Here is a 16,720-nt window from a genome sequence, read left to right on the forward strand (position 1 = left end):
AACTGTGGAGACCTGTCCTGACCCTGAAGAAGAGTGGACCAGGATCCCACCAGAGCAGTGTGAGAGACTAGTGATGTCCTGTGGCCTCAGATGTGCTGAAGTCATTCAATGCACTTCCTACTGAGTAGTGATTGTTGTTTACTTATCTTTCTCTGTGCTAGTCATTAATTATTAATTCTCTAATTATAACATCACGTTTTTTTGCAAATTAATAGTTTTATGTTGATCTACTTAGGTAATTTTGTAAAACACAATTCTTGTGGCACGGGGTACCCCTACAAAAAATCCATCAATTATTGATCAATGGCGTGATCAAGTGATCATACGTTGTTCTCTATGTATGTATGAATGATGGTCACTAGCTCTATATGGGAGCACCATTACTGTCCTCAGCCGCCATTGTCCATATAAAAATACATAATTTGTACCACTTCAGCCACCATCATATATAGCTCTCATCCGTTCATTCTCCGGTACACCTGTCCTGTCACTCTCATACATCCACCTGCAGACACAGACAACTCTCCTGCTTGTTCACCGCTTCCCGTTATATGCACGGTCCTATCAGGTATGAAGACACACCCCTTCTCTTTGCGGCCCCGCCTCTCCCGTGACGCCATACCTACCCGGAGCAGCTGTATTGTAGGCTCCAGCATGTGACCAGCCCCGTGACACAAATACACAGGAACATAACAGTGACCCGGAATAGAGCGGACCCGCACCCCCTGCCGGACAGCGTGTGTGGAAGCGGAGCCCGGGCACAGTGTTGTCCCAGAGGCTGGCACACACCAGTGACAGGGCGCAGTGATAGACACATGCCCGCAGTGACACACACCCCATTCTCTCTCCCGCCTCGTCACTGAGGACTGTGACAGCGGCGTCATGTTGGAGTCTGTGGTGGCAGACCTCCTGAACAGGTTCCTGGGGGATTACGTGGAGAATCTGGACAGGTCCCAGCTAAAGCTGGGGATCTGGGGGGGTAAGAACCGCCTGCTGCTTCTGCCATGTTCTTGTAGCTGCCGCCCAGTGTGAATATAGGCCATGCCTGCCCTGCGCCTCCCGTGTGCATGCCTCGGCATTGTCATGTCCTATGTTATCAGACCCGGGATGGGCTTAATACACTGACTTACCATATGTTTCTGTGGGACTGTTGTATCATTATTATGTATTGGATACTGGTGTGTGCAGAATGCTACCTTGTCCCCTACAGCTAAGTATATATACTACATAATGCTGCACCAAATGCCACCAGTATTATTAATACAGTGGAGCTTAAATAAACCTCATGTGTAGGCCTGGAACTTGGTGTAAAAGTGAGGAGGAGACTCTTCTGTATTACTTGTATTACTTGTGTGTGGTAACCCCCTGCATTGCCAGAAATGGGCAAGACAGAAGCAAATCACACAACCCAGTAGTGCCCTTCATGAGACCTGGGCTGTGTTCACCAGCTGCTTGTAAGTTCAGCTGATTGGCTTTTGGGGCAGTAAATCATTGACTGAGCTAAATCTGAACACATTGAAAGCTGGCTGCAAATTGGGGTATCATTGATGGTAATCTAACAGATGACGAGAAAGGGGGTCCGAGATGAAGAGTGCAGCCGGTTGCGCGTGTGACGGCTGCTCCATTCATCACTATGGCTCTAGCCGAGTGCCGAACTCCATAGTGAATAGAGCAGCTGGCACCAGAGTTATCGCTGACTTCTATCACCAGCTGGACCAGGAGTAGATTTCTTTTCTTGAGTCTGTGACTTTCATGGACACAATATATAAATGTATAGCAATGAATCAGAATATGGCTAATCTGTTTTTCCACACTCGTCAGGGTTAGTGTGTTCTCCTGAAATTTTTCATGGCACAAAATTGTGTGCCACTTGTGTAACATTCACATCAATAATTGACATGCTTTTGGTCATAAAGCTGTAGTACAGTTGTGGTGTTATTTGCTGTTTGTTGAAGACCATCAAGTTAGTGTTTTTCCATACTGGCACCCAATGCTTAGCCCCACGTGCAGTAGCACCTCACAAAGATTCTAGCCTTAAGGTATCTATTTCTTTAGTAGCTTTTCATTGGGATATAACTGTATATGAAGTTTCTTAATATGTATTCATAGGGTTACTACAGGTAAGCCTACTCCTTTCTAAGTAAGCTGCCTGATCTGTATGGAGTCTTTGAGGTCACGGTTATTATTTTATGTCTCTTGGCTTTGGAGCATTCGCCATATTTAACGCAAATCTACCCTGAGGGAAATTTGTCACAAAACTGGTTTTTAACCAGTTTAATCGTTAACATGATTCCCTAGAAGATGAGGAAGAAGCCTCTTCATGGAACCAGACAGTCAATATCCAGACAAAGCTCTTCTTAGAATTTTTCTTGTTTAGTAGTAAGTTAATCTGCTGTATATTAATAACCCAGTGTGTGCCAGTATACCATGTGCCCTCAGGCTTATATTGGGCAGATGTTTTATGTGTGAAATAGCTGGTGTTCAAAGTACAATTTTGGGGTTCTAGATCAAAACTTGTATGGAAGAATCCCTCCCTTTCCTAATATTTTTCTTGTATTACATTTTGGTGGATTAGAGAAAAAAAATACTGGAATCATTAGGTGCATGGACACAATTTGACCCGGCCTAATTGCTAGGTTTTTCTGATGTAAAATTTAACTGTGGCCTTGTAATAAGTAATACTCGATGTAATCTAATTACTTGGCTGCTCTTACTCTTGCTGTTGAATCTTGGGGATGCCTTACGCAATCAATGGAACCAAACTAGTGATTTACAGTGACAGCATAGCGGATGGGGATGTATACTGCTCTGTATAACTGTTAGGCCTCATGTGCACAAACATATGAAAACGGCCATATATAAGTGTAGCATACGACCCCATTCATTACAACGGACAATACTGCCATCAATTTTAATAGCCATATTGTGCTCCATATGGTGAATGAGACTTAAAAAAATATAGAACATGTCCTATTTTCTCCAGTATTTCCATTTTATACATCCCATAGAAGTTTATGGGAACATTTAAAGTACGGGTTCCAGATTTGTTGCATACATTTGGGCACCATATACTGCCATATACATGTGCAGTATCCAGAGAGACCAGAACCAATGGGAGGTGTATTCTGTCAGCCAGCTCACTGTATTTTATATGGATATGGTGCCATATGTGGAAAAACGTCCTGTATTTATGGCCAAAACACAGCTTTATATACAAAACAGGAAAAAGCATACGGTCTTGTGCATATGAGACCTTAGACCCTTTGTACACAGCCGTAGTGAGGACATATATATTAGGCCACAAAGTTTGTTATCGGATATAGGTCCACATAGACAGCTATAGGTGCTGTAACATAATAATGTAAGAAAGGTTGAGAAATATTGTTGATCTCTATGTCTTTTACTTTCAGTTTTGGATTTGTTCAAGCTTTTGGAGCTTTTGTGTAAGCTTTCCACATAGTGTTCAGAAACTAAAAGTCACAAAGCCTACAGAAACATAACATCATGGCATATTAGATTTGTCTTGCCCATAAACTAAAATGCATTAGTTTGTGAATTTAAAGAGCTTCTTAACACTTACTTTATATGATGAGAAACAACTAATGTTGTGTAATATATTGTCATGAATGGGATCACTTCAAGCTGTAATTGAGAATTTACTCGGGGGCATTAAATTTCTCACTTGCATTTCCTGATTTGCAGGCTGTTGCTATATATATATAAAAAATATATCACGAATGAACAATTCTACTGCACAAACAGATATTAAAACAGATTCACACTGTTGGCAGGTTCCCTTTAAAACTTCTCACCTTCTCTGCTTCTTCTATAAGCACTTGTAATAAACATAGCAGCTCTATTAATGATGCAGTGGTAAAATTGTAGAAATTAGGGGTGCCCACTTTAAAGGATCTGTGAATTCACTGAATGGGACCTGATATACAGCAACCTGGTGTGAGCACTACACAGAGAATGGAGAAGTCTGCCTCTTGCATTAAAGCCTCCTCCAAATATGATTTTGATAACTTATAACATACCGAGAATAGGTCATCATTAGTTTTAGTCTGGAGAACCCTCTTTCTCTATGAGGCTGAATGAGATTCAGAGTACGGCGCATGGCTAGATGGACAGGGCAGCCCGCAAATGCTGTTCTTGTCATCTATGGGTGCAATGGGGGTACATCAGACCCCCGTTCTCATGATCCGTGGGGCCCTATCCTGTGCTTTGTGACACAACCCCCTTAGAGGAAAACTACCACTTGGGTAGAGGTTATTTGAACTATGAACACTTAACATGTGAGCCTTCTGTTCAGTGTTCTGGAAGTACTTTTCAGTATTCTTGGAACACCTATAAAAAGATTTTAAAAAATGATTTTATGGAATATGCTTATCAGCGCAGGGTGCTCCTGTGGATGTCACACAGGTGACCTATCGCTTCATTGTTTCCTAATTATGTAGCCTGCAGCGTGCGCTATTGTGCCATCCCATTCCTCCTCACCTGTCTGAGAGCCGATGACGTCACCCAGCTCTCGGACCAGGTCTCGGTTAAGAAGCTGGTTTGCACGCACTTCCAGAGAGCTGGGTGATGTCACCAGGTCTTGGACAGGGGAAGAGAAGTGGAAGGTACAATGGTGCCCGCTGAAGGAGTGCATAACTAGAAAACGAAGAAGTGTAAGGCTGCCTTTGTGACGTCCACAAGAGTTCCCGGCGCTGATTAGCAAATTCTATTAAGTTGTTTTTCAACTTTTTACAGGGGTTTCAAGAATATTGAAAAGAAGTTTCAGAACCCCTGAAGGAAAGGCTCACATGTAAGTGTTCGTAGTTCAAATAACCTCTCTCCGAGTGGCAGATTTCCTTTAAGTCATGAGATTTCTAGATTTGACACATGTAGCAGATTTATCTGCCATAAATCCTCTTATACAGGCGGTCCCCTACTTAAGGACACCCGACTTACAGACAACCCATAGTTACAGACGGACCTTTCTGCCTACTGTGACCTCTGGTGAAGCTCTTTGGATGCTTTGCTATAGTCCCAGACTGCACTGATCAGCTGTAAGGTGTCTGTACTGAAGCTTTATTGATAATCCTAGGTCCAATTACATCAAAAATTTTGAAACTCCAATTGTCGCTGGGACAAAAGAAATAAATTTGTCTAGAACTTCAATTATAAAATATACAGATTCCACTTACATACAAATTCAACTTAAGAACAAACCTCCGGACCCTATCTTGTACGTAACCCGGGGACTGCCTGTATTCTATATAGAATAGAGATGTAATTTTTTTTTTTGTGAACCAGAAGTTTAAAGGAAACCTACCACTACTGCAAGCAAGGAATGAGTGAAGCACACCACCCTGGAGGCTATTTTATGCTGATCACGACACATACTTTGGTTAGTGAAATAAACCCATGGTTTATGTGAAAAAACGTTTTACTCACATATGCAAATGAGGCTCCGGTGCTACCCCTACGTCACTATCGCGATTTCGTTCGCTGCCGAACATTAATTATGCACGCCTCCCTCTTTCTAAGCTCCCTCCTTCAGTTGCCGAGAGCGGTGACGTCACCCTGCTCTCGGCTGTTATCGCGCATGCGCGTACAGCAAATCTCGCGGTGCCTGCTTCTCTGCTCACTGCGGCTGCGCAAAGACCAGTCTTCGTGGGTTTTCAGCGCAACGGAGTTCTCCTCATCGCTTTTCAGGGCACAGATTTGTTTTTTAGAAAAGGTTTGTGTTGCTATGCTCCCACTTGCTACCCACTATATACGCACTCATTGGTGTCAGTGGGTATATCTGTGTATATATGGGTGGTAGTGGGAGCATAGACTATCGTTGGTGTAAGTGGGCGCATAGCAGAATCGTTGGTGTAAGTGGGAGTATAGCGACATATACCGTCGCGCTGAAAACCCATGAAGACCGGTCTTTGCGCAGCCGCAGAGAAGCAGGCACCGCGAGATTTGCTGTACGCGCATGCGCGATAACAGCCGAGAGCAGGGTGACGTCACCGCTCTCGGCAACTGAAGGAGGGAGCTTAGAAAGAGGGAGGCGTGCATAATTAATGTTCGGCAGCGAACGAAATCGCGATAGTGACGTAGGGGTAGCACCGGAGCCTCATTTGCATATGTGAGTAAAACGTTTTTTCACATAAACCATGGGTTTATTTCTCTAACCAAAGTATGTGTCGTGATCAGCATAAAATAGCCTCCAGGGTGGTGTGCTTCACTCATTCCTTGCTTGCAGTAGTGGTAGGTTTCCTTTAAGTTCAATTTGAATTAAATTCAATTTATATACTATGGAGTCACCAACATCTTGCAGCAGCTTAAATATTACAGAATACCTATTCAAAAATAGAAAAAAAAATTATTAAAATTGTGTAACAATAGACCTATTGAAATCTTCAAATACATGCAAGTTAGTGTCCCCATTATTACATTTCTCTGACGATAACTTGATAGCTTTTGACTCATTGGTGTTTTGTTATGCTTTAAGGCTACATACACTAAATGTTTGTGTGTATATGTAGAGATAATGAAGATTACGTGTGATTTAGAGTCATGGAGACAAGTAAACATATGTATACATTTCTTATTGGTATAAAAAGAAACAATGTTCATTTAATGTTATGCAAAGCAGAATAGTATGTCTTATACATAAAATGATTATACTATATGACGATTAACAGCATAAGCAAATTATTTCATGCACAAACTTTAACCCCATAAAGACCCTTTTTCCCCCTCTCACCACGACAGCACCCAACCAGAGAGAGGGATCCGCCCCCAGGGACAGGAAACCCAGACTTCAAATTCTGCGGTACGCCCCATCTCCTTCAGTGGTTTCCTGTCCCTGACGGGGGATCCAGTGAGTCTCGGTGAGACTCAGGAGTCGCGGTGAGAGGGGGGAATGGGAGTCCCAGGTACCCCCAGGTGGCTGCACAGGTCCCCCGCCGAGGCTTACCGGAGGGTGGTCACTCGGCGGCGGTGAAGGCTGCGAGGTGCAGCGCAGTCTGTGGGTGCGGGCGGACTCCGGCACGCCTCCGATCCGGAGTGGAGGCGTGTGTGTGGAAGGGCGGCTGAGCGCTGGCCTCTTCCTCTGCGATGGTCTTCCCCAAAATGGCGCCGGCTCCACTTCCGGTGAGGACCGGAAGTGACGCACCGCCCAGCGTCCACATGGGAGATGACGTCAGACGCGGTAATTTTAAAAGGAGATCCCACACAGGAGTCCTGTGTGTTGTTTCTAGCACCCACAGCCAGCCACAGGAGTTGCTCCAGTCGTGGATGAAAACGGAGCTGTATCCTCACCACTGAATAAGATGAGTTCTAATGAAGGTGGTAGAGAGTCGGTGGACACCGCTACGGTAAAGTTTGAGTAGGGGGATAGTCCGCTGATTGGTGAGTGTGGCCTTACCATGCCTTTAAACTGGTTCTGATGATGTCTTATGTGATTCTTATTTTAGAGGGAAGAATCTCGTAAGGGGAAAGCCACTGTAAAGTCTAAGCATCATGCATGTAGAATCTGTGGAGATAATCTGCCTGACTCATATTTAAAACCTAACTGTGACCAGTGTGTTCAGCGCCTGTTAGCACAAGAGCAGTCGACCTTGTTTGAATCCATGCGTATGCTAATCCAGCAGGAAGTGCGTAGTTCTGTGCAAGAAATAAGGAGATCCCTCAGGTCAGAGAATTCCCCAGGCACTTCCAGGCAACTTGAAGATTCTGGCCCTAGTTCGGGAGAATCATCTGAGTCAGAGGAGGAGGACAGGTCAGGCAGACCCCTGTTTCCTATAGAGGATATTGATCATCTAGTAAAATTAGTAAGATCAACTATGGAGTTAGAAGATGAAAAAGAAGAACGCTCTGTAACAGACGTTATGTTCCAGGGTCTAGGAGAAAAGAAGAGAAAGGTTTTTCCTATCCATGAGAATATTTCCTCCCTTATCCAAGCAGAATGGCGCAAGGCAGACAAGAAGGTTTTTATCCCTAGAGCTATGAAGCGGAAGTATCCCTTTCCTGAGAAGGAGACAGAGATTTGGGACAAGGCGCCAAAAGTAGATGTTGCCGTGTCTAAAGTGTCTAGAAAGAGTGCGCTTCCAGTTGAGGATTCAGGTGTGCTTAAAGATCCTATGGATAAGAAGGCAGATGGCTTCTTAAGGCGTTCCTGGGAGGCAGCAGCGGGCGCATTCAAACCCAATGTCGCGGCTACATGCGTCTCTAGGTCTCTTTTTGTTTGGCTTTCCCAGCTGGAGGAGAAGATTAAGGCTGGTGCATCCAGGTCACATCTCATCTCGGAGGTTACCACTGCACAGAAGGCCTCTGCCTTCTTAGCCGATGCCTCGGTGGACGCCTTAAGGTTATCGGCAAGATCGGTAGCCTTATCTAATTCTGCCAGAAGGGCCTTATGGCTGAAAAACTGGACAGGTGACCTCCCATCAAAAAGTCATCTATGTAGTATTCCCTGTGAAGGGGAATTCTTGTTTGGGTCTGCACTAGACAACATCTTGGAAAAGGCAGCTGACAGGAAGAGAGGTTTTCCTAGTACAAGGCCTCAAGAGAGGAAGTTTTTTCGCCCCTCAAGGCGATTTAGATCTCCTCAGAGATCCGGAGACAAGAAGGAGGGGTGGCGACCCTCTAGGAGGTCTAAGGGATTCATGTTTTCCCGGCCTCAGGGTTCCAGTAAACGTCCCGGTCAGCAATGACGCCAGGGGTCCTGTGGGGGGAAGGCTCTCCCTGTTCAAGGCGGAGTGGAGCAAGATTTCAGGGAGCAAGTGGATTTTGGGGATCATACAAGATGGCCTAAAACTACCTTTTCTATCCCCTCCCCCACAGCGTTTCAAGATAACCTCAGTGGCCGGAAGAGCAGAAAGACAGGCTCTAGAGACCGAAGTAAGATCCCTATTGGAAAAGGAGGTGCTACGGCAGGTGCCACTGCAGGATCGAGGGACAGGATTTTATTCAACCCTGTTCCTTATAAAGAAACCGGACGGAACATTCCGGACCATTATAAATTTAAAACCACTAAACTACTACCTAAAAGTGGAAAAGTTCAAGATGGAATCGATAAGGTCAACCGTAAACCTGCTCTTTCAGGATTGTTTTATGGCTTCCATAGACTTAGCGGATGCTTATTACCACGTCCCTATTCATCCGGACAGTCAGAGGTTCCTGAGAGTGGCGGTGAGGATGGACGGCAAGATAGAGCACTTCCAATTCAGAGCTCTGCCCTTTGGAGTGGCGATAGCACCGAGAGTTTTCACAAAACTAATATCGGAGGTGGGAGCCTACATACGGAAATATCAGGGCACCTTTGTGCCATATCTGGACGACTTCCTGCTGATCGCAGGTTCGGCAGAAGAGTTGCAGATCTTAATAAAGGTGGTGATGAAGATCCTACATCGCCTGGGCTGGATGGTAAATCTGAAGAAGTCCTCCCTCACTCCGGCCAGATCAAAGATATTTCTCGGCATCACATTAGATTCCACTCAGCAGAGATCTTTCCTTCCTCAGGACAAGGTGCTGAAGATAGTAGCCTCGGTGGGGAGGCTGTACAGACAGCCATCCCCTACCATAAGGGACATTATGAGGACTTTGGGTCTCTTTACAGCGGCAATTCCAGCGGTGTCTTGGGCGATGTATCACGCAAGGCCCTTACAGCTCTTCATGTTGGAGAACTGGAGGGGGGACCAGTCCTCCTTGGACCAGAGGATTACACTTCCTCAACAGATCCTGGATTCCCTGAGATGGTGGCTAAGAGAGGAGAACCTCCAGGCAGGCCGGCCTTGGAGAGAGGAGAACCCTCTATCCATGATTACGGATGCAAGCTCTACGGGTTGGGGAGCCCAGGTCAGGGGCCTCTTATTCCAGGGATCATGGAACGACGAATCCAGGAAAAAGTCCTCAAATCACAGAGAACTAGAGGCCATCCTGCAGGCGATCAGACAAGCTCTACCGATGATTCGGGGGACAGACCTGAAGATTGCCTCGGACAATGTCACAGCGGTGGCGTTCGTGAATCGCCAGGGAGGTACCCGAAGCGGGTCCTTAATGAACCTCTCGCATCAGATTCTAGAACTAGCGGAAGCCAATCTAAGATCAATATCGGCGGTTCATATAAGGGGCAAGGACAATCTGCAGGCAGACTTCCTAAGCCGTCATCTCTTACGTCAAGGAGAGTGGTCCCTGAATCGGAGGGTGTTCTCCAAGATAACCAGACTTTGGGGTCAACCAGAAGTGGATTTATTCGCCACAAGAAAGAACAGACAGGTCAGGCTCTTCTGCTCCCTAGACCCGAGAGACCGATCTTTAAGTCTGGATGCCTTCTCAATCAGGTGGAACTTCAGCCTAGCATATGCATTTCCACCCCTGTCTATTCTTCCAAGGGTTCTGAAGAAGATACGGCAGGACCAGGCCAGAGTTATTCTTATAGCCCCCTTCTGGCCCAGGAGGGCATGGTTCTCAGTATTGAGAGAGCTATCGATATCAGACCCTTGGATCCTCCCAGAGAGTCACGATCTCCTCTCCCAGGGCCCAGTATTCCACCCGCAGATTACGAACCTCCATCTGACGGCCTGGAATTTGAGAGGCGCATCTTGAGAGAAAAAGGCCTCTCGGACAAGGTAATTACAACCCTGCAGAAGAGTAGAAAAGTAGTTACCTCTAAAATCTATTTCAGGGTCTGGAGAGTATTCTCAGATTTTTGTTCCCCAGATAAAATAGACTTAGCTCATCCAAATATAGCTAAGATATTAGATTTCCTGCAAGCAGGATTAGATAAGGGCCTAAAACCTGCCACCCTTAAAGTTCAGATCTCTGCCCTTAGCTCCCTGTTTGAGTCCCCTTTAGCCTCTCATCCCTGGATATCTCGGTTCATAAAAGCGGCATCTCGTATGACCCCCTTTAAGAGATGTACGGTGCCCCCCTGGGACCTCACTCTGGTATTAAATTATCTGATAAGAGATCCTTTTGAGCCCCTGGAGTCTTGTTCACTAAAATGGCTGACCATAAAAGTTGTATTTTTGGTAGCAATCACTTCAGCCCGTAGGGTTGGAGAGATATCGTCTCTGTCATGTAGAGCGCCTTTTCTCAAGATCTTGGATGACAGAGTAGTTCTGATGACAGACCCAGCCTTTTTACCAAAGGTAGTCTCTAGATTCCATAGATCCCAGGAGATCAGGCTCCCATCCTTCTGCAGTAACCCTTCTACAGATAGGGAGAGGGAGTTTAATAAATTAGATGTTAAAAGGGCCATTGAGCTATATTTGGATAGGACTAAAGATTGGAGAAAATCTGATAGTCTTTTTGTTCTTTTTGGTGGCAAGAATAGGGGGCAGAAGGCCTCAGCGGTAGTTATAGCTAGATGGATTAGGCAAGCCATTAGCTCCGCTTATTTAGCAGCCGGTCAGCCGATACCAGAAGGTCTAAAAGCCCATTCCACTAGAGCAGTTTCTTCCTCATGGGCAGAATTTAGAGAGGTGTCGGTTAATCAGATTTGTCAGGCTGCCACTTGGTCTTCTCCACACACTTTTTATAGGCACTATAGGCTAAATGTAGCAGGTGCACAGGAACTTTCCTTTGGGCGAAGGGTTCTTTCTTCGGTTGTCCCTCCCTAAAGGATTTCATCTATGTTATTCTCTCTGGTTGGGTGCTGTCGTGGTGAGAGGGGGAAACCGGTAATTACTCACCGGTAATTGTGTTTCCTTGAACCACGACAGCACCCTGGTTATTCCCTCCCTTGTAAATTCTTTTCACACTTGGGTGTTAAATGTTATGTGTATGTCACAGAGGTGTGAGATTCTCTCATTGAAAGTGATGCTGAATGATACGGTGGTCAGAATTAATCAAGAACATTAAGTCCCATACAGTCTCTGTAATCCACTGAAGGAGATGGGGCGTACCGCAGAATTTGAAGTCTGGGTTTCCTGTCCCTGGGGGCGGATCCCTCTCTCTGGTTGGGTGCTGTCGTGGTTCAAGGAAACACAATTACCGGTGAGTAATTACCGGTTTTGGATTTCTGCTTTTCACGCCCCACCTTCAAGAAACCTTAACATTTTTACTTTATCCCTTTACTGAGATGCGGGGCATCTAGTATTTTCTAGTGTCAGTATTTAATATTCTATGCATTGTACTGGGAAGCTGGAGAAAACTACAAATGCAGTGAAAATGACAAAAATCTCAGAGGTCCAAATGACACTTCTCCTTTAGGCTTCATGCACACAACCCTATGGTCTTTCGTTTTCTATATATACAGCTGTATTCTGGCTGTAAATACGGGACGTATTGCAACAGTATAGCAACTTATTGCACTATATCCGTACTGTATCTGTATGGTGCGCCATGTTCCTCTATGGAGAGACACACGTCAATGTGAATGTAGCCTTATATAGTTTTTATTATAGGTTAATACCTGTAAAAAAAAAAAAAAAGTGGCAATCTAAAAAAAAAAAATATTGCCATATTCTGAGGCTAATTACACTTTGGTGTTCCGATATGTGCAAGGCGTCGTTTATTGTGGGACAAGCTGTTTTTTGATTGAGCCCATTTTGGGGACTGTACTACTTTTGCAGCAAAAATATATATAAAAAAAGATTGTTGTTGCTATTTTGATTTTATTTGATGTAAAATATGTCTTTGGTAGTAAAGGAGGAAATTGTCCAAAACCTTTCTGGCAATTACTGAGGTAAAGGGGTTTTTCAGAATTTGGTTTTTGATTACAATTTTTCTTAGCTCGTCCATGGGTACAGAAGTTGGGATTCATTTTCAGGGTGTTTTTTTCTTCTATGTGCCTTTTCACACTATGTAGAGTATGGGAAGTGTCAGTGTACTAAAGCTTATGTGTACGCGGTTACCATCAAACTGTCTATTTTGGTTAAGGGACTGTAGGCACATGAACCCATTTCTCTGCATTATATAGAAATGTATTTCTATTTCAAGGATATCCCTTCTTCCGGCCCGAACAGCCACTATTAATTATAATAGTTAATACAGTACCGGTACAATATTGTTCGGCTGGTCAGCTGGCAGAGTGAATCTCCCTATATTATATTTCTATATAATGCAGGGACATTGTCCTCTTCTCTGTGTACAGCCCATAGGATCATGCCACCATACAGCACAGTTACATGGACAGCTCGTGTTCATTCATGTGTTTAAAAGCCTATGTGAATTTACATGGTGTAATAAATAAACCAAGTACTTGTGGTGTGTGGAATTGTCTGATGCCTGATATGCAATGTAACAATACTCACTTTTCTTAGCTGTTTGTACTTAGAACTGTGTTCACAAAATACCCCCGCCCCCCCCCGAAATGATAATCTTATGGAAATGTTCAGAATAATGGAGAGTATTGTGTACAGAAACTGTCACGCATGACTTGCACCAGAAGTTGTGAATATGGTGCATTTTACTCAAATAAATTTCCTATTTTGTGCTTTGTTGATCACATTAAGAACAAGCAGCTGTTCTAGTTGTGATCATTACATGGTGAGGCTTGTTAGTGTCCAGTGCCACCAACAAGCAAGCAATTGTGTTATGGTTTTTAATGGAAATTTGTTGTGGAACATTTGCACAAGTCTGAATGGTAAAGTATGTTATCTCTCTGCTAACGCTTTACATTCAGCATGTAATTCCATCCAACATATGAATGCTGGAATTAATAACCTACTAATACTGTCCAAAAGTTATACAGTGTCTTTAGACTAGATTTAAGGAGTTTATTGACCATACAAAGTTATAGACGTTGCTAGGTAGCAGCCATGGATAACTGGGTTACCTTTCTTTGTGTGTGTTGTTAGAAGCTGTGTCATGACTGTGAAAATGGGTTTATATTCCAGGATTGTAGCTGGACCTGGAGCACTGGCTTGCACTCCTGCTTGAGTTCTCTTTACTGAACACAGCATAGGCCCTCCCCCCTGCTCTTAGCTCCATGTCCAGCTACATATTGGAAATCCAAATATCTTGTAGTATAAATAAATGTTCACAGTACTGCTCTTTTTTACTATATATTACCTTTTTACAAACTTTATCATGGAAAACTTAGTTGGGCAATACAGCATTTTCTTATGTATGGCACACCGCTAAATTAAGAGCAATACTTTATTTATTTTTTAAACTGTATTTATTAAATAATTTTCAAGTTTTATGAAACAGAAGAACAAAACCCCAAAATAGGGTCATCAATATAAACGTTGGGTCTAGGACCCATAGGGAAGAGGTGGGGAAGGAAAGAAAAAGGGGAGGAGGGGTTCAGTAGGTCATTGGGATTTATTTAGTTCCAGTTAACAGCTTTCGTCCTCTCTTGCCAGTAGTAGAGTCTGCATTCAACTTGGAGATCCAGAAAAATAAGATATAGACTGCCAAATTATCGTCTTTACAAGTTATATCCTGTTCTAGGGCAGTGGTGGCGAACCTATGGCACTGGTGCCAGAGGCGGCACTCGGAGCCCTCTCTGTGGGCACCCAGGCCATCACCCCAGAATGAAGTTCACCAGACAGAACTCACAGAATCTTCCTGCAGAATCTTCCTACAATGATAGATGAATTTGCCCTCCCCCTTTCAACTGCATTGGTGTCCTTAGGAGGCTGAACGATTGAAAGTTGTCAAAGAACAAGGAGAAATAAATTACTGCTTAAATTGCTGCGCTGGCACTTTGCAATAAATAAGTGGCTTTTGGTTGAAGTTTGGGCACTCCGGCTCTAAAAGGTTCGCCATCACTGTTCTAGGGGATCGGATGAGGGGGAGGTGGAAAGTAAGAAAGGTGGAAGGTGCTGTCAGTAATCTCTGACACCCTCTGGTACAACGTTGTTTTTCTGTATCTATGTACCCAAAGATGGCCCACAGAGGGTCCCTAGGGACATAATTTGTGAGATATTTAGTTGTAAAGGCTATAATTGTATGCCAGAAAGGCTTCCTCATGACATCCTCATGACCTCTCCAGCATGCTGTTGTGCCGTATATACCCATACGAAACCCTCTAGGTTGGGAGTGATGTAGGAGCGATGTCACAGTTGGGTGCGGGAAGGGGTAAATGGATAATTGCCCTTGGCCGTTATTTTAATGGACTGTGTGTGCACTCTGTTAGATAGTAAGGCGTGTCCTAGTCTGAACTTTTTTTTTTTTAACTAATTTCTCAGTCAATAGTTCAAAAGAATCGGTTTCAAACGCTTGCCAGCGGATGTAGATGGGCTGGTACTACTCAATGTTGTGTCCTGCACTTGCCCCCTGTCTGATCTCTCCTAACTGCAGGTAATTGTGAGGCTACATTTTCCGCTGGGACAGCCACTGCCTCCTACATTTGCAGTCCTGAGGAATCAGTATGTAGAGGGTGCATGCATTTGCTAACTCCATTTTGACCCAACAGAATGATGCACACACAGTCCACAGTCCTGTCATCTTTTTTCACCAGTAACTGAGGATTGTACGATTTCTGTTGTTCGGTGCTGTCCTCATTGTCCCTCCATTACAGGAAAAAGTGCATGCATATTTAGACACATGAGGCTTTTTTGAAGGACTCTATGATCCTGTACAGATATTAATTTGATCTCTGGAACAAAGTGATCTAAATCTCGTACATGTCTCATAATGGTAGCAATACGAACATTAGCTGGTACGACAAATAAATTACATTGCGATATGCCAAATTTTTTAAACGGTTTATAAACATAAAAAGTATAGCAATTTGGTAAGTCTGTGAATTTACTGACCCAAAGACTAAGACTGAGAGCTGTTATAAATGTTAGAAACATGACGAAAGTTAGTCCTCTGTGGAAGTAAATTAACTTCTAAACCGAGAAATTCTTTTTAGCTTTTTATTCAGTTTCTGTTGTTCTCCATAGCCAGAGATAACAAAGGAAATGCACAATGCCAGTGTAAACAAAGCCTATTTAAAAAAAAAATGTACATTTTATTATAAACGTAGATAAAACTGGTGTTCATTTATTCTATATTGAGTGGCTTTGTATTTTAAGTAAAGTTTTTTTTTTTTTAATGCTATCTTTTTTCCATTCTTAAGGAAACGTTTCACTTGAAAATTTACAGATTCGTGAGAATGCCTTGGTGAGTATTTGTGTGTAAATATATATAGTTTGCTTTGTGTCTATACTATCAGCATGGTGGACTTGGATCGATAAATAAGTATGACATATATTCATCTGTGTTTGTTTTAATACTTTTTCTTTTTAGCTTAAAGGGAGTGTACCACTGCTGGGCTCTGCCACAAGAAAATCCAGCATTGTGTATATAAGATTTCCAGAAATACCGTTCCTGTTTGCCAGCGATAAGTCATTGTAGAAATTTTTTTTATCTTGGTGCAACAGGGAAGTGACTAGTTCTCCTGTTTTCTTCTTTCTACAACATGTGTTGCTCCATGTTTGTGCTCCGCCTGGTTCTGGGATGCATAGAAGGAAGAAAACAGGTGACCTACAGAAATGGATCTATCTCTGGGGAACCATAAAGCTAAGTTTCATTAACAATAAAAGACACATCCCTGGAAAAAAGAAAACAGGCTTTTAAAACTTATAATATGCTCTACAAAATGTTATATTTACTTGTGGGTGAGTTGAGGGGTGTTAAACTCCCTTAACCCATCAAAGACCCAGCTCATTTTCACCTTAAAGTACATTTGTAATGCTAAAGTGATTTTACCTAATTATTATACGTGATTACCCCTTTGAAAACAAACATAATGATGCCTACTTTGTGCTGCTTCGTCCTTTTCTTTCCATAGACTAAT

The 16,720-nt window shown here is 43.5% G+C and overlaps 1 protein-coding gene across 5 annotated transcripts in view; it reads left to right on the forward strand.

Annotated features, from left to right (window-relative positions):
* The first annotated feature begins 614 nt into the window (after positions 1-614).
* Positions 615-16,720, forward strand: part of VPS13C (vacuolar protein sorting 13 homolog C) — a 228,727-nt gene continuing 212,621 nt past the window's right edge. For 4 of the 5 annotated variants that reach the window (XM_072147784.1, XM_072147785.1, XM_072147786.1 and 1 more), the window contains exons 1-2: positions 616-979; positions 16,001-16,044. In XM_072147784.1, coding sequence (XP_072003885.1) covers positions 883-979; positions 16,001-16,044 — 141 coding nt within the window. In that variant the 5' untranslated portion in view covers positions 616-882. Of the gene's footprint in view, positions 980-16,000; positions 16,045-16,720 lie in introns of all 5 variants that reach the window. The other variant, XM_072147788.1, reaches the window with a different exon arrangement.

The sequence above is a fragment of the Engystomops pustulosus genome, chromosome 4 (genome assembly GCF_040894005.1).
Source record: "Engystomops pustulosus chromosome 4, aEngPut4.maternal, whole genome shotgun sequence".
Classification (NCBI taxonomy): Eukaryota; Metazoa; Chordata; class Amphibia; order Anura; family Leptodactylidae; genus Engystomops; species Engystomops pustulosus.